At 42.5% G+C, this 20093-nt stretch overlaps 1 protein-coding gene across 1 annotated transcript; it reads left to right on the top strand.

Moving 5' to 3' along the window:
• Positions 1-18086: 18086 nt before the first annotated feature.
• Positions 18087-19544, top strand: LOC141198284 (forkhead box protein I1c-like). The gene is made up of 2 exons (XM_073662954.1): positions 18087-18627; positions 19063-19544. Exons 1-2 carry the CDS (start codon positions 18087-18089, stop codon positions 19542-19544), a joined length of 1023 nt encoding a protein of 340 aa, XP_073519055.1.
• Positions 19545-20093: the final 549 nt, after the last annotated feature.

The raw sequence follows: 20093 nt of genomic DNA, 5'->3' as shown, positions 1-20093 counted from the left end.
AGGCCTTCTCTTCCGCCCCGATGCTGCATCGCCCGGACGGCAACAAGCAGTTCTTCCTGGAAGTTGACGCCTCCTCCTCTGGAGCCGGAGCGGTACTTACTCAAAAATCATCTTCCGGGAGAATGGTAACTTGTGGCTTCTTCTCCAAACTCTTCTCCTCTTCTGAGCGCAACTATTCCATAGGAGACCGAGAGTTATTGGCCATCAAGCTGGCGTTGGAGGAGTGGCGTTACCTACTCGAGGGGGATCTTCATCCGGTAATAATTTACACTGACCACAAGAACTTGGCTTACCTCCAGCATGCCCAGAGACTTAACCCGCGCCAAGCCCGGTGGTCCTTGTTTTTTGCTCGCTTTGATTTTGTTCTTCATTTTCGCCCGGCTGACAAAAACGTCAAAGCAGACGCCTTGTCCCGATCCTTTCTGGTGTCCGATCTCGAGGAAAAACCTAAACATATCATCGATCCCGCCAGAGTAATGCAGGTGGCTCCCGTGAGTCTAAATCGTCTCCCTCCCGGTAAGACGTTTGTTTCAGTACCTGATCGGGAGAAGATCCTACACTGGGGCCATTCGTCTAAACTAGCTGGCCACGCCGGTCAGAAAAAGACCCTCCAGCTTATTGCCCGGCACTATTGGTGGCCTACCCTGCACAAGGACATAATAGACTTTGTTTCTGCCTGTGTGTCCTGCGCCCGCAACAAAGTCCCGAGACATCTGCCAGCTGGACGCCTCCTTCCGCTTCCTGTACCTGCTGCCCCCTGGCAGCATATAGCAATGGACTTTATAACTGATCTCCCCGTCTCTGCCGGTTGTACGGTCATTTGGGTGGTCGCTGACCGCTTTTCCAAGATGGCTCACTTTATTCCCCTGCCAGGCCTTCCGTCTGCACCCGAGCTGGCTAAAGACTTTATCCGCCACATCTTCCGTCTTCATGGCCTGCCCCTCCACATCGTGTCGGATCGTGGGGTACAGTTCACCTCACGTTTCTGGAGAGCCACTTGTAAACTACTAGACGTCACCCTGGACTTCTCTTCCGCTTACCACCCACAGTCCAATGGTCAAGTGGAGCGGATCAATCAGAACCTGACCAGTTACCTCCGGCACTTCGTTAATGCCCACCATTCTGACTGGGTGGATCTCCTACCATGGGCCGAGTTCTCTTATAATAATCACGAGAGCGAATCCTCCTCCAAATCCCCGTTTTTTGTAGTCTTTGGTCAGCATCCACGGATTCCTTTTCCTGTCTCCACCTCTGTGGACAACCCGGCTGCGGAATCTCTCGTTAGCAAATTTTCCTCCATATGGGAGAGTACCCGGTCCGCACTCCTTCTGTCATCCGAGCGTATGAAAAGACACGCTGACAAAAAACGCCTGGATCCTCCACAATTTCGTCCAGGAGATAAAGTCTGGCTCTCATCTAAATATGTTCGACTCAAGATACCTTCTTACAAGTTAGGGCCTCGGTTCATCGGTCCTCTGGAGGTCATCAGTCAGATCAACCCGGTGGCCTATAAATTGAAACTCCCGGCCAACTTACGGATCCCTAACTCCTTCCATGTATCTCTCCTCAAACCCGTGGTGCTTAACTATTTTTCCAAGTCTACAGGTACGCCTCCTGCTCCGGTTTCTGCTGAGGACGAGTTTGAGGTAGAGAACATTCTTGCCACCAAAAGGGTAAGAGGAAAGACCTTTTTTCTGGTAGATTGGAAGGGGTGTGGTCCTGAGGAGAGAACGTGGGAGCCCCGGGAGAACATCCATGCCCTCTCATCCTAGCTAAATTTCTATCTGGCCTAAAAAAGGGGGGGCCTAAAGGGGGGGGTACTGTAGAGCCGGCGTCCCTGCCCTCTGCTAGGCAGGGACGCTGTTCCCCTCACCGCTCTGTTCCGTGCCCGGCGTCCCTCTCCCGCTCTGCTGGCAGCGCGCGCTCCTTCCCGGCCACTGTGCTTAGGGCGCGCGCGCGCCCTCCCTCCCTCTTAAAGGGGCCGCGCGCGCCGTCCTAAGGAGTCCCCGGCCAATGGCCGGAGGACTTTACCATATATAAGGCACCTCCTCCAAAATGGAGGTGCCCGAGCAATGTTGTTGCACCGTTCTACTCTGCTTCAGCCCTCAGGTCCCGTTGCCAGTTACCTGACAGTTACCTGCCAGATTCCTGCCAGCTTGCTGTCCTAATCCTGCCTGATTTCCTGTTACCTGCCTGCCTGCCTGAGGTCCGACGGTCTGCCTTACAACTCCGGTCAGTCTGTCTAAGGACCAACTTGCCCGCTCACCTGGGAGCGCACATCAGCTACCTGCCTGCTTGCCTGAGGTCCGACGGTCTGTCTTACAACTCCGGTCAGTCTGTCTATGGACCAGCTTGCCCGCTCACCTGGGAGCGCTTCTCCGCTACCTGCCTGCTTGCCTGCCCGGAGGCTCCGCTTTCACGTGCTGTGACCACCAGCTATTCCAGACTCTTGCCCGCTCACCTGGGAGCGCTTCTCCGCTACCTGCCTGCTTGCCTACCTGGAGGCTCCGCCGTCACGTGTTGTGACCACCTGCTATTCCAGAGACTCTCGCTTGCTCACCTGGGAGCACACATCCTCCATCTGCCTTGCTAGCCTACCCGGAGGTTCAGCCATCACAGGTCGTACCTACCCCTTACCTAGAGACTGCCCTGGTCACTTGCCGTGACCTCCAGCCCGTTCTTCCAGAGACTGCCCTGATCACTTGCCGTGACCTCCTGCCCGTACACCCAGAGACTGTCCCGGTCACCTGCTGTGACTGCCTGCCTGGTCGCCACCCGCTCCCTTACAAGGACCGCTCCCTTGTATAGTAGCCCAGAGGTTCCGCCTCCCAGACCCGTTACAGTGGACACAAAACTCACAAACAGAAGTACTGAGACAACGAGTCGGAGTTAGGTGCAGGTTTAGATACTGCAAGAAAAGGACAGGTATGGACATAGAGGAAAAACAGGTAACAGGCTAGGATACAGTTCAGACAGGAACTGCTACTGAAATAAGATACAAGAATGAGCCTGAGAATACAACCCCCAGAGAGGCGGAACAGACTAGAAGTCACAGATAACAGGTCTGGGTATGCAGCCCCCAGAGATGGCAGAGACGGACAAGAAGTCACAGATAACAGGTCTGGGAATGCCACCCCCAGAGTGGCGGAAACAGACTAGAAGTCAGAGATAACAGGACAGGACCTGGCAATACAGTTGCAAAGACAAACTGAGTGAAGGTGTTGCTCAGGCACCTCCTACTGGGTGGAGGGGTTTTAAATATCCAGCGACTCACAGCAATAGGCTGGAGACGCATTAGGGGTGAGCCCCCAGCAGCTATAGGAATCAGGAAGTAACCGGGCCACCGCCCTAAACAGTCAGTCATGAGCCATGCACACAGCATGAACTGGAGCAAGATTAGCGGGCTGGACTGACAGGTAAGATTGCGGTCTTGCATAGTGGGAGGTGGTGTACTATGCAAGCACGCCGCCAGGGATGTTACACATGCCAACAATGCCAGGGATAAACACACTAACATAGAAAATAGGAATTTGTCAGAATTTTCTTCTTGACATTCAATAGGAGAATTGGCCTCAAGTACTTGATGTTGCTCGACTGTTTACATTTGGACAGCAAAACTAACCAGCACACGCACATGGATGAAGGCATCAAATGATTTTGTAGCCAATTTCTAAATGCATGCACAAGAATTGAAGCCAGGAGGTCTCTGAATCTCTTATAGAATTCAGCTGTTATACCATCTGGACCTGATGACTTCTTCAGATGTAACTAATCAATGACCACCTTAACTTCCCGCACCATTAATTCAGGTGTCAAAAAGGAGAAAAGACCAGATTATTAGTATCAGTCATTGGAATTGCCTGCAAAAATTGAGCTATCTTATCTTTATCCAAACCTTTCTGCTGAAACAACTCAGTATAGTAAGATCTCATCACCCCCAGGACACCCTTCCAAGATTCCTGCAATACACCTTGGCAGTCAATGAGACTCATTGCCAATTTATTGGCTATCCGCTCCCTGCAATTCTCAAAGATTAAAGAACAAAATTAATTGCAAAAACCAAAACTAGTTTGAAACCAAAGACTTAATCACTTGATATTATATTCAGTCTCCAGGGAAGGAAAAAACACAAGGAAAAGAAACATTCACAATCAGTACAGATCTGAATCAGAGCCATATTGCTGACTGCCTGTTTGCATGTCAGATTCAAGGGGCTGCTCAACTAAAGGGGGTCTCCTGTTCTGATAATAGCTAAATTGCTCCTCTATCTTCTGTAACTCTCTTTCCATCATTTCCTAGACCTCTGCATTGGTCTGGCCTTGGCGACTAATCTCCAGTAACTACCGTATTTTTCGGACTATAAGACGCACTTTTTTCCTCCAAAATTTTGGAGGAAAATGGGGGGTGCATCTTAGAGTCCGAATGTTGGGGGTGTGTATATTTATGTGTGGTGTGGGGGGAGCGGTATCGGTGGAGGAGCGGGGCACAGGACCTACTGCAGCCTACACTGTCCCCGCTGCTAAAGAAAATGAATATTCACTGCTCCCCACACCCACGATGCGTGGGGAGCAGTGAATATTCATGCTCCTTAATAGCGGTATACAGTGTAGCCACGCTGTGGCTGCTGCTGCCGGCTATGTCCTGTGCCCGCTGTTAAAGGGCATGAATATTCAATCTCTCTCCACACCCATGGGCATTGGGAGGGGGTGAGTATTCATGCCCTTTAATGAGCGGGCACAGGAGATAGCCGGCAGCAGCAGCAGCCGCAGCGCGGCTCCACTGTGTGCCGGCTATGAAGGAGAGTGAAGTCACTGCTCCCCGCGCACACAGACCCGGCGTGGGGAGCAGTGACTTATGGCAGCTGATCTCTCCTTGTGAGTCGCGCATGGCAGTGACTTCATGCGTGACTCACATGGAGAGATCAGTGCAGGCAGACGTGACGCAGCGCTGGAGGAGAGAGAAGAGAGGTGAGTAGGAGTGTTTATTTTTTTTTTATGTGCAGCTTGATGGGGATTAGGGGGGCCATGCATACTAGGACAGGGATTAGGGGTGCCATGCATACCAGGACAGGGAATAGGGGTGCCATACATACAAGAATAGGGATTAGGGGTGCTATGCATACCAGGACACGGATGATGGGTACTATGTATACCAGGACAGGGATGAGGGGTGCCATGCATACCAGGACAGGGATGAGGGGTGCCATGCATACCAGGACAGGGATGAGGGGTGCCGTACATACGAGGACAGGGATGAGGGGTGCCATGCATACCAGGGAAGGGATTAGGGGTGCCATGCAAACCAGGATAGGGATTAGGGATGCCATGCATACCAGGACAGGGATGATGGGTGCCATGCATACCAGGACAGGGATGATGGGTGCCATGCATACCAGGACAGGGATGAGGGGTACCATGCATACTAGGACAGGGATGAGGGGTACCATGCATACTAGGACAGGGTTGAGGGGTGCCATGCATATCAGGATAGGTATGAGGGGTGCCATGCATACCAGGATAAGGATGAGGGGTGCCATGCATACCAGGATAAGGATGAGGGGTGCCATGATACCAGGATAAGGATGAGGGGTGCCATGCATACCAGGATGGAGGGATGCCAGGCATACCAGGATGGGGATGGGGACCACGTATAAAAGGAAAGGGGGCGGCATATATACCAGGATGGGGGATATTGTCAGAATTGGGGGACATTACCCCTGACCACATTTTTTGCTTAAACTTTTATTTTTTTATTTTCCTCCTCTAAAACCTAGGTGCGTCTTATAGTCCGAAAAATACGGTACTTCCATCTCCTTCTCAGTTTCTGCAATAGTCATGGCACAGTGACTCGTTTTTGGGACTGTTACTAGGATTCCCTATTTGATTTATTTTTGGCTTGTTTTTGGTCAGGACACCCCTCACCCTCAGACTTATGGCTGGATTTATCTTTTTTTTTCCTCTTACTCTGTGTACTCCCATAATCCTCACTGGTGGGCACTGGGGCAGGAGAAGAAGCCCAGTCTGAATGCTGCAGTGCCGACTTTATGACCTCCATGTCCCTCTCGGTGACTCCTGACTGTGGCTGCTCCTGCGCTGTATCACTTATGTTGCTCTGGGGGTCCAGCCCTGTAAATACCAACCCTGATAGCAGCGCTTTCTCCTCCAGGTCCTCTACCGCCACCAGCAGGTCCTCATCAGGGTAGTCCCTACAGATGTTGTGCCAGGAGTCAGGACAATCCCTTGGGGTGGAGGTGACCAATCTGACCACATACAATAAATTACACATGATGTTCTGGTACGTGGCGCTCACATGCTTGACCACATCACACAGGCTGCACCACGGAGCAGGCACTTGCCAGATGACCGACCCAACCACACTTATAACATTTCCTCGGCTGACTGGCATAGAAACAAACGCTGTGTACTTTCTCAAGGAATGAAACGTTTTGGAAGATGGTGAAGGAGTACCTTGCCGACCGTACCAATGTCCTCCGTGATTCCTCTGTGACTTATAATTATTGGGTATCCAAGCTGGACACGTGGCATGGCTCTCTACGCCTTGGAGGTCCTGACCTGCCCTGCGCTGCCGCTTCAGTTTTGTCAGAGTGGGTTTTTAGTGCCGCTGGTGGAATTATAACCGATAGGCGCAACTGCCTGTCAACTGAAAATGCTGGCAGGCTGACTCTTATAAAAATGAACAAGGGCTGGATTGGACCAGACTTCTCAATACCACCGAATGATAGCAGCGTAACAAACTCAAATACAGTGTCTTTTTTGGGAGGTCTAACTATTCCCATGCACCTCTGTCTTCATATCCAGACATGGGTATACGCTTCCTGATTTTGTCTATTTGCTTGTGTCCTCCTCTTTCTTCGCATTCTCATCCTCCACCACCATATGTACCATATCAACATGTCTATGACTCTTGCAAGACATTGGAGTTCCTCCAAATTTTTGGCTTAGTTTTTATAAGTTTTATTGTGAGTCCGTAAAAGTGGCGTAATACTTTATGGGTGAGTAATTGAATCCACAAACTATTTTTAATGCTTTTTTGGAGTGTTATATACCAACAAAATGTACTACAGAGCACATAATACTCTATGGATAAGTAATTGAATACAGAAACATATTTCAACTCTTTTCGTAGTGTTATATACCACAAAAATGTAGCACAAATCACGTAATACTCTATGGATGACAATATAGTCAATTTTTTCACCCCCCCCCCCTCAAAAAGAAAAATGTGGTCAACTGCCGCAGCTATATATTTATAAATGGACTTCAAAGTCCTAATCCCTGACTAGAGACTGTATTCAGCCACTCCTGGATTCAAATACGACAAAGGACAACATCTGCAAGGAGTTTGTATGTTCTCACCATGTTTGCGTGGGTTTCTCCTGAGTACTCCGGTTTCCTCCCACATTCCAATACATGCTGATAGGGAATGTAGATTGTAAACCCCATTGGGGTCAGCAATAATATTGCATGTTACGTGCTGTGGAACATGATAGCGCTATATAAGCAATGCATGATAATAATAATTATAATAAACTGTGCACACACACGCCTGGACAAGCACTCTCTCCCTCCAATAAGAATTGTCCTTGAGCTGTGCAATGGCGTCAATGTGCCGAGCCTGATGGCGTCTGTGCTTTTATAACCCCTGATGATGTCATACGGTCAGCCAATCACAGTTATGCTACTACTAAGATGGGTACGGCATTGCAGTGACTCGCAGGCCATCCCTTCATGTTTATTGGCTGCGTAACAGGCGCCAAACATGGGTGGCGGGAATTCGAGTTTGAAAATCAGCCACCGGCTAATGCTTGTCGAGTGCTGAGCACATCCGAGCATCCAGATTCTCAAGTGATATCTGAGTATCACCGAGTACATTCGCTCATCCCTATTAGATAACAGTTTGCTGAGGTATTCCTTAACCCTAAATTTATTATAGATTTCTTCCAACCTGTTGTTCCGGATAGAATCGTCTGAAATAATATAATTCATGCTGTGAAATTAAGATTTAGGTTACGCTTTTTTAATATGACTGGGATGAAATCTCGAATAGTGTAAAAAACTATTCCTTCCCATTGGTTTAGTACATAAATCCTTCATTAAATATGTATATATAGTATAGTATGTGCAGCTGTGCTTGACGGCTCGGGCACTCGCCTGTGATGTGGGGAAGCGTGCCTGTGATGTGGGGGCGCCACTGGAACACTCCCTAAAGGTCATGTGAACGGCCGCCTGACGGACTTCCGATCACACAGTCAGACACATGACCATGCACCCGGGACACTTAAGGAGGAGCCCAAATTGACACCACATACACCTGACCCTTGAGAAAGCGTTGTTGGATAACGCTAAACGGGCATCGGGTTTTCTTCCATTCCCTCGACAGTTAACCTGGATTCTCAACCTCTCGGTGGTAACACTCCTCCCTTCTCCCTATACCCCATACTTCACTGTGAGTATTCGTCTCTTTGGGCATTCTGCAATTGACCCTGCAGGGTTTTTTGTAGTGGGGTTGTCTGCCACATTGGCATGTGCTATATACATTGTACCTTTATATATGTTGTTTGCTCATGGTGGACTTCTGAAATTTTGTCTTATTGTTGTCAAAAATATTTCTACATTTTTAATGATACCTAATAAATATTGTACTTTTTTTAACCAATTTTGAACTTTGTTTCCTCCTATGTGTAATTTCTTGCTGTTGGAGTTGGTCTTTTCTGGTGACCCAAGGTGCTTGATTAGTGCTTGATTAGTGTTGTGCCTCACCTTCTCTTGGATATGCATCTGGCTCTTTTGCTATTCACTGTTCTTATATGTAGAGTTCCATTACATATGAAAAAGGATGTCTCCAGCGGCAGACCTTCTGTGTTTATACACAATATTGATATTCATTGACCAGAGTATGCCATTACAAAGATAACAAAGACCCCTAATTACTCTGGAAAAAAAAGTCAAAATATCAAGATTTTATTGAATTGCCAGCCTTTATTTTTCCCCTATTTTTACATATGCAATTCCACTGAATAAAAAAAGGCACAAGTCACTAGCACACCACAGAAATGCATCAAGGCACATAACTAAAGGACTGCAAAATCATTAGCACAACTGAAAAAAAGATACATGCAATTTAGAATTCATGCCACACCTGACTGCTTCCCTGTAGCCGGCCCCGGTCTTTCAACTATCTCAGATTGAGTTGCAAGCCACGAATATGCATGTGAAAAGCTGAGCATGGAGACATTTGAAATAAAAGAATGGGGAAATTATTTAAAGGGAACCTGCCAGCTGCTAAATGCTGCCCAATCCTTGCCCAAACTAGTACATTTTATATGACCTTAGTGTGTCTTGTGTATATTTGTAACTGAAATACCTTGAACAAAAGACACACTAAGGCATTTATATATGTGGTCCTATAGATAGGGACTTAACACCGATTTATACTAGCAGAGGTAGGCAATTAATTAGCCCGAGGGGCCACATGAGAGACCTTGACTGTTGTGGAAGGATGCAGAGTGGTGATATTGGTACATCGGGCAAGGACAGTATGGTCCGACACATGGACCAGTGTTTTTAGCCCTTTGGCTGTCTTGTTTCATGAGGACTAGAACAACTAGAAAGTTGGATTTGGCCCACAGACCACACTTTGACTGGGTCTGCTGTAGTGACACCATGGCTGCACTCCCTAGATGGGGTTGGAGGCAGATGGAGAACGATGCCAAGCCATTCAACAGTGTAGCTGAGAGCAGCTCCTGCAGTCAGTACCCATATCAAAGCACTGCACAGGATGTGTTTGGTATCAAGTGTGGGGGGTTTGTCCTGGGTCTTTTCTATATTTAAAATAGCTGATGCCTTTGTATTATGACTAGAGATGAGCGGATCTTTTGAAATTTGAATGCACTGACTTTGCCGACTTCCCCACAAAAATTTGATTTGAACAAATAAGTTTGCATGTGTGGACTACTTTGAATTTCTTTTAGAGTCAGTTGAACATGTTTTGAGCTCTGTAATACAAACACAGTCCTTTTTAATGTCTAAATGACTTCCAGTTATGTGGCTAGGGGAAAACAGAGGTTAGCAACAGCGTATTTCACAACACACTGCAGTATCATACTTTTTAGGTTACTAAAATTGTATAGACTGTCTAAAAATTATCTTTTTTTAGCATTGCTGTTGTTTATAAAAAGGTGGTGCAAACGGAAGAAGCTGTGACATTTTCACATGTTTGGATGCAACAATTATTAATCCTGTTTGGGGAGTATAAAGAGCTTTGCATTTTGGCAAATAAGATGTGACAGCTTTTTTGAAAAGCCATCCAAAAATGATCCCTTTAATAGGGAGACAAAATAGGTGTACTTTACAGTTTTGAATGTGAAGAAACAATGGCCTCTCAAGGAGAAGTGAAAAAGGTATCCTTTTTTGTGGTCCCCAGTTGGCTTGCTAATCACAAAATAATTAGGCAATTACAAAGGCTTTTTTTATCAAACAGTACAAAATGTATTCCTTTATTTCTGGAGACAAAACATGAAGAAAATTCTGACTTGTCATCAAGTCTTTTAAAAAATTTGCATTCTTCTGAGAATGGTTTCTTGAGGGAACAAAAGAAGAATGTATGTTTCCCAGCATCAATAGTAGATCCAAGCACAATGAAACACAGTGGGCAGTTAGAAGGTGTGTGGCTGTGGCTGGAGCAGCAAGATAGAGAATTAAGATGGGCCAGATAAGGAGATGCTTGGCAGATTAGGCCGGCGGTAAAGATGACATGATGGACAATGAGTAGTGTGTAGTCCATCGGCACTGGCGGTAGCAGAAGGCTTAGTGCCCACGATGCAGAAATGAAGCAGAAATTTTCGTGAGCATTTCTGCATCTCCTTGGCAGAAAAACTCATGCGGTTTTTACATGTGTTTTTGACGCGTATTTGACGCGTATTTTCCATGCGTTTTTCCAATGCATTGTATAGGCAAATACGCATGCTGAAACGCACAAGAATTGGTCATGTCCGTATTTTTTCTGCGAGTAAAATCTGCGCAGAAAAAATACGGACCATGTGCACAGAACTTGCAGAATGTCATAGGAAGTCATGGGATAAGGTATGCAATGCGTTTCTGGAGCGTTTACGCGCTGCAAATACGCACCAAAAAACGCACCAAATACGCATCGTGGGCACACAGCTGAACAGTGGAAATGACAGTCAACAAACAGGCAGGCGGACAGATGGTATGGCTGATTTAATACCCCCTTTGACATGACACTAGGGGTTGGATTCAGCAGTATTCTCATAGCAAATTGGGACAGTTCTTCCCACTGGTTCAATTTTGCTGACCCAGAAATCAATGGTATCGGGGCTCAGGGAATCTGCCTGAGAAAGAACTCAGTCATGCCATGATGGAACCTGGCTGTTGATTGTGTCTGTGTTTGCTGAAGTGCGCAAAAATTGTGACAATGGCACAAAAAGAATCTGGTCCATTATGTCAAATATACTCTAGATGTTGTTGCTTCTGCCTCGGTTACTTGTTGTAGCCCTAAACATTGACACAGACAGTATCATTGTGTCTCCATGGCATGCAGAGGGGTTTGTGGGCAGTGTTTGCTCAGCAAAGGCATTGCAGAGCAGGTAACAGCTTATCCTGGAAGCATGCCGGTTTGAACTCCCATTTGGAAACTCTAAAATGTTCCCCCATTTTACTTTTGTAGCAAAGGTCTGAAAGTGTGGCTATCCAATAATCATCACTTTGCTTCATGTTAACAATGCGCCTGTCATCCTACAAGAATTGCAGCATACAGCTCGCAATGCCGGCCAGCATGACCGAGGCCACAGTAGTTTAAATAGCTGAATCCACATGTGCTCATACTCATAAATTTGGTTGCCTCTTAAAAAGCTTCAATAGACACACATCCCTCATTAGCTGTCAATTTGAAATCTCAAAGTAACCCAAAATCTAGTTTGATTGCTGCATGATGTAATCAGTCACTGCTTTACACTTTTCATACAAACACTGCAACATATACATCATTGTATTCCAGTGGTTGCGACATCACAAACCAGGTGATTCTCTGGAAGGCTGTTTTCTCTCAAAGCCAGGAGGGTGTGCTTTTTTTGCATAAAAGACCTAGGAAAATGGGCTAAGGCCACGGCCCCACAATCAGTATTCAGTCAGTATTTTTTCTCAGGAGTGGGAGCCAAAATCAGGTGAGGAACAATCAGAGAAAAGGTAGAATAGAAACAAGTCACCAATTCTGCATTTATCACCCACTGCTGGTTTTGGCTTCAACTCCTTAAAAAAATACTGACCGAATACTGACCAAATAGTGATAGTGGGGCTGTGGCCTAACATGTTTTCTGGCCATAGACACCACGTTTCTCAAGTGTGTTTATTTGCAAAAGAAATCTAGCACTATTAAATTCAGTACCTGGCCATGCATGGAGGGTTATTTTGTCTGACTTAAGGCAGATAATATGTTCTAGGTCTTGTCGCTTACGACAATTCCAAGTTGCATATAGTAGAAGAAGTACGGCACTCTGCCCATCTTGTGGTACCCGGAGAGAGTCCAATTGTAAGTAATCTATAAAAAATCTTTAAGTGCTGGATTTCTGCATTTTATAAATTCCAAGTTGCAGTTCATGGGGAGCCCACCAGTGAGCGAGTTGCCTCTTAATGTAGAGTAGCAACTCTTCTGCCTTGTGACTTTTCTTTCCTGAGATTTGAAGCTGTAAAACTGCTTGGCAACGCTTAAACTTGCATGAGCGAAAAGAATGATGATGCTGTGTAGAATCAATGATGTTCTCTGTGCTTGTTGGGTGCGATATAATGTCAGTTGAGCAGGATCCAGGAGAGGTGTAGACAGTGGCAGATAACCACCACCTGGCGGGGAAACATATGTAGCTCCCAGTCACAGTGGCCTTACCAGCTATACTGGTGGTGCATCGCTGCCATTGAAAACATTCCCCCATTTAGCTGTGAAACGGTTTTGTCACTGGCCATAGTTGCTGCTCTGTCCAGAGATTGACCTACATTCTCCTGCATGTGAAAACAGGGAGCTAGTATAATACAGGTGGTCAGAAGCAATGTGCAGATGGACATGAGGCAGGAACAGTCAAACAATTTATTTCCTCCGATAAGGAAGGAAATTACTTCAGTTATGAAAACAGTTAAACAGTATGAAACATAATATTCACAAATAAATCCTACAATACAGTGTGTGTGACGAGTCTTAGAGTTTACTTTACATGTCAGGGAAGTCTCTCATGGAATATACTTATATCCCTCTAACAGGAGTGACACACCCATTCACGGGAGGGGCACTGTGCTGACTTCTCCAACAGTAATGGACCAAGCAGGGGTTTCTGGTTCTTCATGCTAGGCCCCAAGTCCTTCTGACAAAGTCTATTAAAGCACACTGTGCCTCCGTAACTTCAATTGGTCCCCACCCTGTCCGCTGTCCTAGCTCTGGCCAACCCCTGTACCGTACATAAATGCTGGAAACGACGGCCCGGCTCACTAGCATCATCTGTCCATTACTGCAGGCATCATCTCTCAGCTGAAGTTTCCTCATGGATCTTCGGTGCTTGACCACTGGTGGGCATCTCCCAGGTCTGAGGGGATGAGGGCTGGGCTTTGTCTCCTGGCGGGCTCTGGGTCTAGACCATCACAGGTCTGAGATTTGGGGCTTGACCGGCATATTTGGAATTCCAGGTCTTGACCGGCGTAATCTGGGCTTAGATTCTAGTCTGGTGCTGCATGGGTCCCATCTGTGACCATCATAATCATTACCTTGTTATTTCCTTTATTGTGATAAATGTCTCCTATTTCACACTCTATATAGATAACCTTACTAAAAGTCAGATAGGTAAAAACATTGGTATATTGTCATTCTCTCATTGGTTGGTCTGATAAATACAAGTTTGGAAAAAAAAATCACTTTTTCATCTTTTTTTGTGCTGAAGGCTTTTTCATATACAATTTATACTATTTTCCTTCTGAGCAATTATTCTGGCCATGCAGGCCCCTTTGCTTATATGTTTAATATGTGACAGTATAGGCAGACACCATAGCATATTTGGGGTTCCTTAAGTTTTGGTGAGGGTTAAACAGAAGTTTATCACAATGTTAAAATCAATGTGCTTGCCATGTAAAGGATAAAGAACATTGCACGATTATTGTGAACGAGCTTGCCTAAGAATGCTCGATTTGAAGATAATCATTCAATTTTAACAGGCTGCCCATCACCTGACAAACAAGAAAGTTGTTCAATCGTCAGGTCTTTTTTGGTTTCTTCAAAAGACCATCATTCTCATCAGCACATCATCATGGACAATAGCAGGCTAAGGGCACAGAACAATCTATTACTAATCATTCAGTGCTCATCTGAAGCGCATAGAAGTGGGACCCCTTACTCCTTGTGCCCCTATTCAGTCAGACAGTTTGTATCAATGGCATTTCCTCCCCTGACATGTTCTTCTAATAAATAACCAAACCGGTCATACCCCTCTAATAACTTGGAATTTTTTAAAAGGGTATTTTACAAGGGCTTTCTTTTAAACTATATACAATGTTGGAGTTACAAGCCAGAAAGGAAACAAAAAAAGGCAAAAAAACTGAATTTTTCACCCAAAAATTTGAAGTCGCCAAGATAACATTTTTTGCTACTCAATTGAATTAATCAAAATGGCAGCATGATTAAATTTTTCTTGATTCTTTTAATGGTTGGTTAAAATAAAAAAACAAAATTCTCAACTCACCCCTCACCAGTACTAATGCCACAACTCCCTGCACAGTACTCTGCTGAATCATTTCTCCCTACCTCTTCTGTCTTTACTTCCGTTCCCAGTTTTTGGGTTTCAACTAAATTCATTGCGTTATGTGAGGCCTACTATGTTCCCTTGAAGCCAAAGATGGCGTACAACTGAAAACAGAAGAGAAGACTGGAGCAACAGGGGGAAGCAGACCGGAGGAGGACAAAGTAGGAAGTGAGGGGCGAGGTAAGCATAATATTTTTTGACAGCTCTGTTCATACTTCTCTGTGGTGTGGGGAAATCTTCGAGCATAATAAAAAGCTTTTAGCAGCAATTGGATTTGTGACATATAAATTTAATGCATACTGTATTTCTCAGCCAAACCCAGGTGAATCTCGCAAATCGAATAGAATCTCTAATATGTTCATATAATATCTATGCACTTACAAATTTATGGGCCTAAACTTCTAGCTCAGAGTTTTTCCTTTGTCTCTGACTTTTCTGAAAGTCTTGGATCGGTGAAATCAAGGGTTCACTTATTTTTCAATGTGAAAAGAGTCCTTCCATTAATTTTGTAGCAAAGTAAAAAAGATTTCAGCATGCTCAGCTGTCTGTCACTACACACTCCACCAATTACACTATTTGTTTTGCTATTAGACCCCCTGACACTTTTGCTTTTGTTTCCAGTCTGGAAGGTGGAGAGAAAAATAATGCTCTCAATTGTGAGTCAAGGAGTAACAGTAAATCTCTCTAGACTGTTTACAGAACTTTTCAGTTCCTGGCTTCTTCCTTCTGAGCAGACTGTGACGTAACATAACTGTGACTATAGGAGAGAATATAAGAACATTTGGATTGGATATTATACCTACTGTAGGAGTATCATCTAAACCTTGTGGTTTAGATCCTGATCACTATGAACTTTTCTTTGTTTCTGAGGACAGTTTTTTTCTTTGATAATTACAAACTGACTGAATCAAAGGTTACATTATACTATGGGTCCCTTGAGAGATTGGGTCCATTGGGGTTTGCTTCAACCCCTTTACAGAAATCTTCTGTACATAAGATCTATATTAGTAACATAGTAACAATGGTCTTGAGAACAAACCCTAAGACATTGGGGCAAGTCTTCCGATGAGCTGAAGGAAAAACCGTCCGGCTTTATAATCAGAATGTTTCCACTGGTTTAGAAAAGGATTTATAAAACTATTAGGAATTTTAATAAAAAAAAAGTAGTAATAAAAGTAGTAGTGGAAGAGGAAAAATAATATCACAACAACCCAACCAGTAACTTTTCCAACTATAATATTCATTATATTGCCGTGATCATTACTTCACTGCTACTTGTATGATTAGTGTTAATATTATATTTATATATTTTACTTTATCATATATTTTAATACTATACTATAAAACTTTAAGAATAGCAACATTAAAAGTTATAAAGCAATAGAACATTATAATGCATATAACATTTTATTATAAAAATAAATTTCATTTTCTTGCTGTTATTAGTTATGTCTTTACATTTAATTCTTTATAAGATTTTATTTTGTTTTATTTCATTTGTAGTTTTTCTTCTGTATCTTAATATTTTAGCTATGTATGTTTTAAACATTTCTTTGCGGTATATGTAATTATTGCAAACCTAGTGTATTGAGAAAAAGTCTTATTTATGTGTTTTTCTTTTATTTCATTTCATTTTATATTTAGAGGTTTTGGCTTTTTCATTTATACTTTTACTCATATGTATATTTTAAACATGGCTTTACATGTCATTATTATAAAATAATGTAATTCTATCTTTATATTTGTTATTTTACTTCACTTCATATAAATGTATTTTTTACGTGTATGTATATTTTAAATATGTTTTACAGGTCATTATTGTAAAACTAATATATTTAAGTAATTTATCTTTGTTATTTTATATTTACTTTTTACATGTATTTTTTACACACCATCTTTCCTGCCCCTCTGATCAGTGGATGCACTAGAACCTGACCCCTTGCTGAGAGGTTGGAGACCCCCGCCCTGTCATAGTTTACATATGAGTGAAGGGAAGAATCACAGACAACCTGTCTGAGGCAAGTGTTAAACACAACTGAATTGAATACCTTTTGTATTAGCTGTGGTCAGAGTGTGCCAATAGCATCATGGTGGATAATTGGGGCCATTCTTTAGTCTCTGAAGCTTGCATGACTATAGCAGAGATGTGCATAAATTCGTTTTAAGAGTTCACTGGATTCATTCTCTTTTATGGCATAAATTAGGGTCCATTTTCAGGATGTGCTCCGGGGGAAGATTTGCCCACTTTTCAATAAGTTGGCGGAGTTGTCCAGAAATGGTGTAAAAATAAAAAAAAAAATAAAAAAAAGATGAATATCTCATAGTATAGTGGACAATAATGATACATTGTTTAGTAATAGATTAGTCATCCAAGAAATAATCTATATTACAATATATTACGCAACATAGGAAAAAGATGCCATCGAGCCTGTACATGTATAAAGTAGCTCTTATTGGATCAAAGTAAGATTGTGAATTTCATAGAGTAGATATTTATTAATTTTGCATCTTGTGTGGCTTGACTTTAGATTTTTTTGATTAAAAAATGCATTATTATATTTTTGTTTAAACTGTTAAAGTGTTTTATGGTAGATCCAAATGTGAAAAAAAAAAGCTAATTCCAAGTGAACTGAAATGATGACCGGTAATACATGAACTCACAATGATACATACAATGCTATTCTTATTATAAATTTATTTTATTTAATAATTTCTCCAAATAAATTATGCTTTTAAAAAAAAGACACAAAAATAATAATTAATTGTTCTTGCCAGTTAATAGAATAATCATTATTTTTAAGGAATTTCTAGAAGTCTAGCTTCTTAACTGAACAATGTTTTGTTGTTATTTTTTTCTACATCTTATAAGCGATGTAAAAGGTAATAAGTATTTGAGATTCTCAAGGAACTTGACTTTTTCAATGTGAAGATTTTTTTTTCTACTTTTAGTTCACAGTTTTAATTCAAGTTAGGAAAAAAAAAAGTCTTGAAATGCAGGTACAGAAAGATCAATAGGACAATGAATGGAAAAAAAGACAGATTGTTCTCTCTGGTGACTCTTTGGTGATTAGTCCTTCACTTTACACACCCCTGTCTTTCAACTAAGACATCTAACTGGTTGTTGAAAAAAAAAAAAAAACGAATATGTAAAACAAACCAATCACTGGCCTCGGGCAGGGAGCATCACTACTCCAGAGAAGTATAAAGACAGCACTCCAAATCCGTTCAGCACCTGTTCTCAGAAGGACTTTGTGTGAACCTGCCGAATAAGAGTATGAACTCTTTTCATCTTCCAGCTCATCAGAGATCTACAAACCTTCATCAGATGGCAGTATATGGTGAAAACGTCACCATGTACCCCCAGCAGAACTTTCATTCAATGCCAAGGGTGGCCAACTATGGAATTGGAGACAATTCACCATCGACCAACTCTTATTTAGGTCTTAATAGGCCTGGAGTCTATAACATGCCTGGATATCCTTATGGAAATAACCCAAACTTGCATATGCCGCCTTCTAATGGATTCTTGACAAATTCGTCTGGTTTCAGTGGTGCAGATCATGGTTGGTTTTCCATAGCTTCTCAGGAGGAACTTATGAAGCTTGTAGGGCCACAATATTCCTACTCCGCACTTATTGCAATGGCCATACAAAATGCTCCGGGAAAGAAGCTGACCCTGAGCCAAATATACCAGTATGTGGATGAGTATTTTACATTTTATAAGAAGAGCAAAGCAGGATGGCAAAATTCAATTCGACACAACTTGTCTTTGAATGACTGCTTTAAGAAAGTGCCAAGAGATGAGAATGACCCAGGTAATTATATAACTACATTCATTCTAATTAATTATAGATTTTTAGTCGCAATAGTATTAGTATTTGCCAATAAGTTGCCCTTGGTTTTGTATTTTACAAACAAAAATACACAGTTATCAGAAAATTCTACTGTAAGTTTTTTTTTGTTAGAATTTTTTTTTTTTTAGAAGTGTATTGACTTTTAGATCCAACCTCAAATAATAATTATTTTTAATAAAATAAATCTTCAGAATGTTTTTAAAAACTTTAGACTGGTTGAATGACTAGAATTTTCCCATAAATTTTTTCAACTGTTCTATTTACTGTATCAGTAAAAATCATTTAATTTTCATAGATTTTTTTTAAAATAATTTGTACTTTAGATTTGCTATATTATAATGTATATGTTTATATTTCATTATATTACAATAATATTCATTTTTTTACAATGTTTAGGCAAAGGTAATTACTGGACTCTGGATCCTAACTGCAAGAAGATGTTTGAGAACGGAAAATTTCGACAAACAAAAAAGCGCAGATCAGAATCCAACACCACTGATGCTGTTGCGGTTAAGAGTGAAGAAGGTTGCCCAGCTGGAGAGAGGAAAGGTGGTGATACGCCATCTATGATGACTCCATCATCCCCAGTGGTGGAAGCCTCCTCAAAAGTTCTGAAGAGCGCATCTCCCACAGGAAGCACCTCTGCTCCCTGTTTGAATACATTTTTCAGCAGTATGACCTCCTCCTTGGACTCTAGCTCATCGAACAGGCCGATGACTCTGGGGTTGGTGAATGAACTCTCCCAAAGAAACATCACTGGATTCAGCAGTTCCACCTCAGGCTCCATGATGGAACCATCTGCAGATTTACAGGACACACTTCACCTTAACAGAGGCCCGTATTACAATTCTTTCACCAGCTCCCAACCTTTTTTTTAAGCACTAACCGTAAATGAGAGTGTAGAGTTATCTGCCTTGTATATAGTGGTTTGATACATTACACATTGTATATATTTGAGAGAAGGGGAAACTTATTTACTGTTTTTATTTATGAGTTTTGATATCTTTATATATATATTATCCAATAGACTGTATGAGTTTTTCAATAAATCATAGAAAAAAAAAACTAGTTTTGAATTCAACTTTCTTACTGATTGCGATTGAAAAAGAATCGAAAACAAAAGGGGTTTAGTGAAAATAAGAAAAAGGGTTCCAGTTGAAGGGATTTTTATATTTTTTGCGATCTATTTATCTTGTAGCTATGTACCACTCTCTCTATAACCTATATTATATGTATCTAACCTCTCGCTCTTTATATATATATATCATTTCTATCTATAGTGGGAAATATATTTATTTGTTTCATACAATCGTATTTCATATCTATTTCTTTCATATCTAATAATTTCATATCTATATACTTCATATCTATCTATTCTATCACATATCTATGTATTTAATATCTATATATCTCATATCTATCCATCT

This window comes from Phyllobates terribilis, unplaced genomic scaffold (assembly GCF_046119375.1).
Source record: "Phyllobates terribilis strain yellow unplaced genomic scaffold, ASM4611937v1 Scaffold_1__5_contigs__length_1240528914, whole genome shotgun sequence".
Classification (NCBI taxonomy): domain Eukaryota; kingdom Metazoa; phylum Chordata; class Amphibia; order Anura; family Dendrobatidae; genus Phyllobates; species Phyllobates terribilis.
The sequence above is the reverse complement of the archived record's forward strand: the minus strand, read 5'-3'. Positions and strand labels throughout refer to the sequence as shown.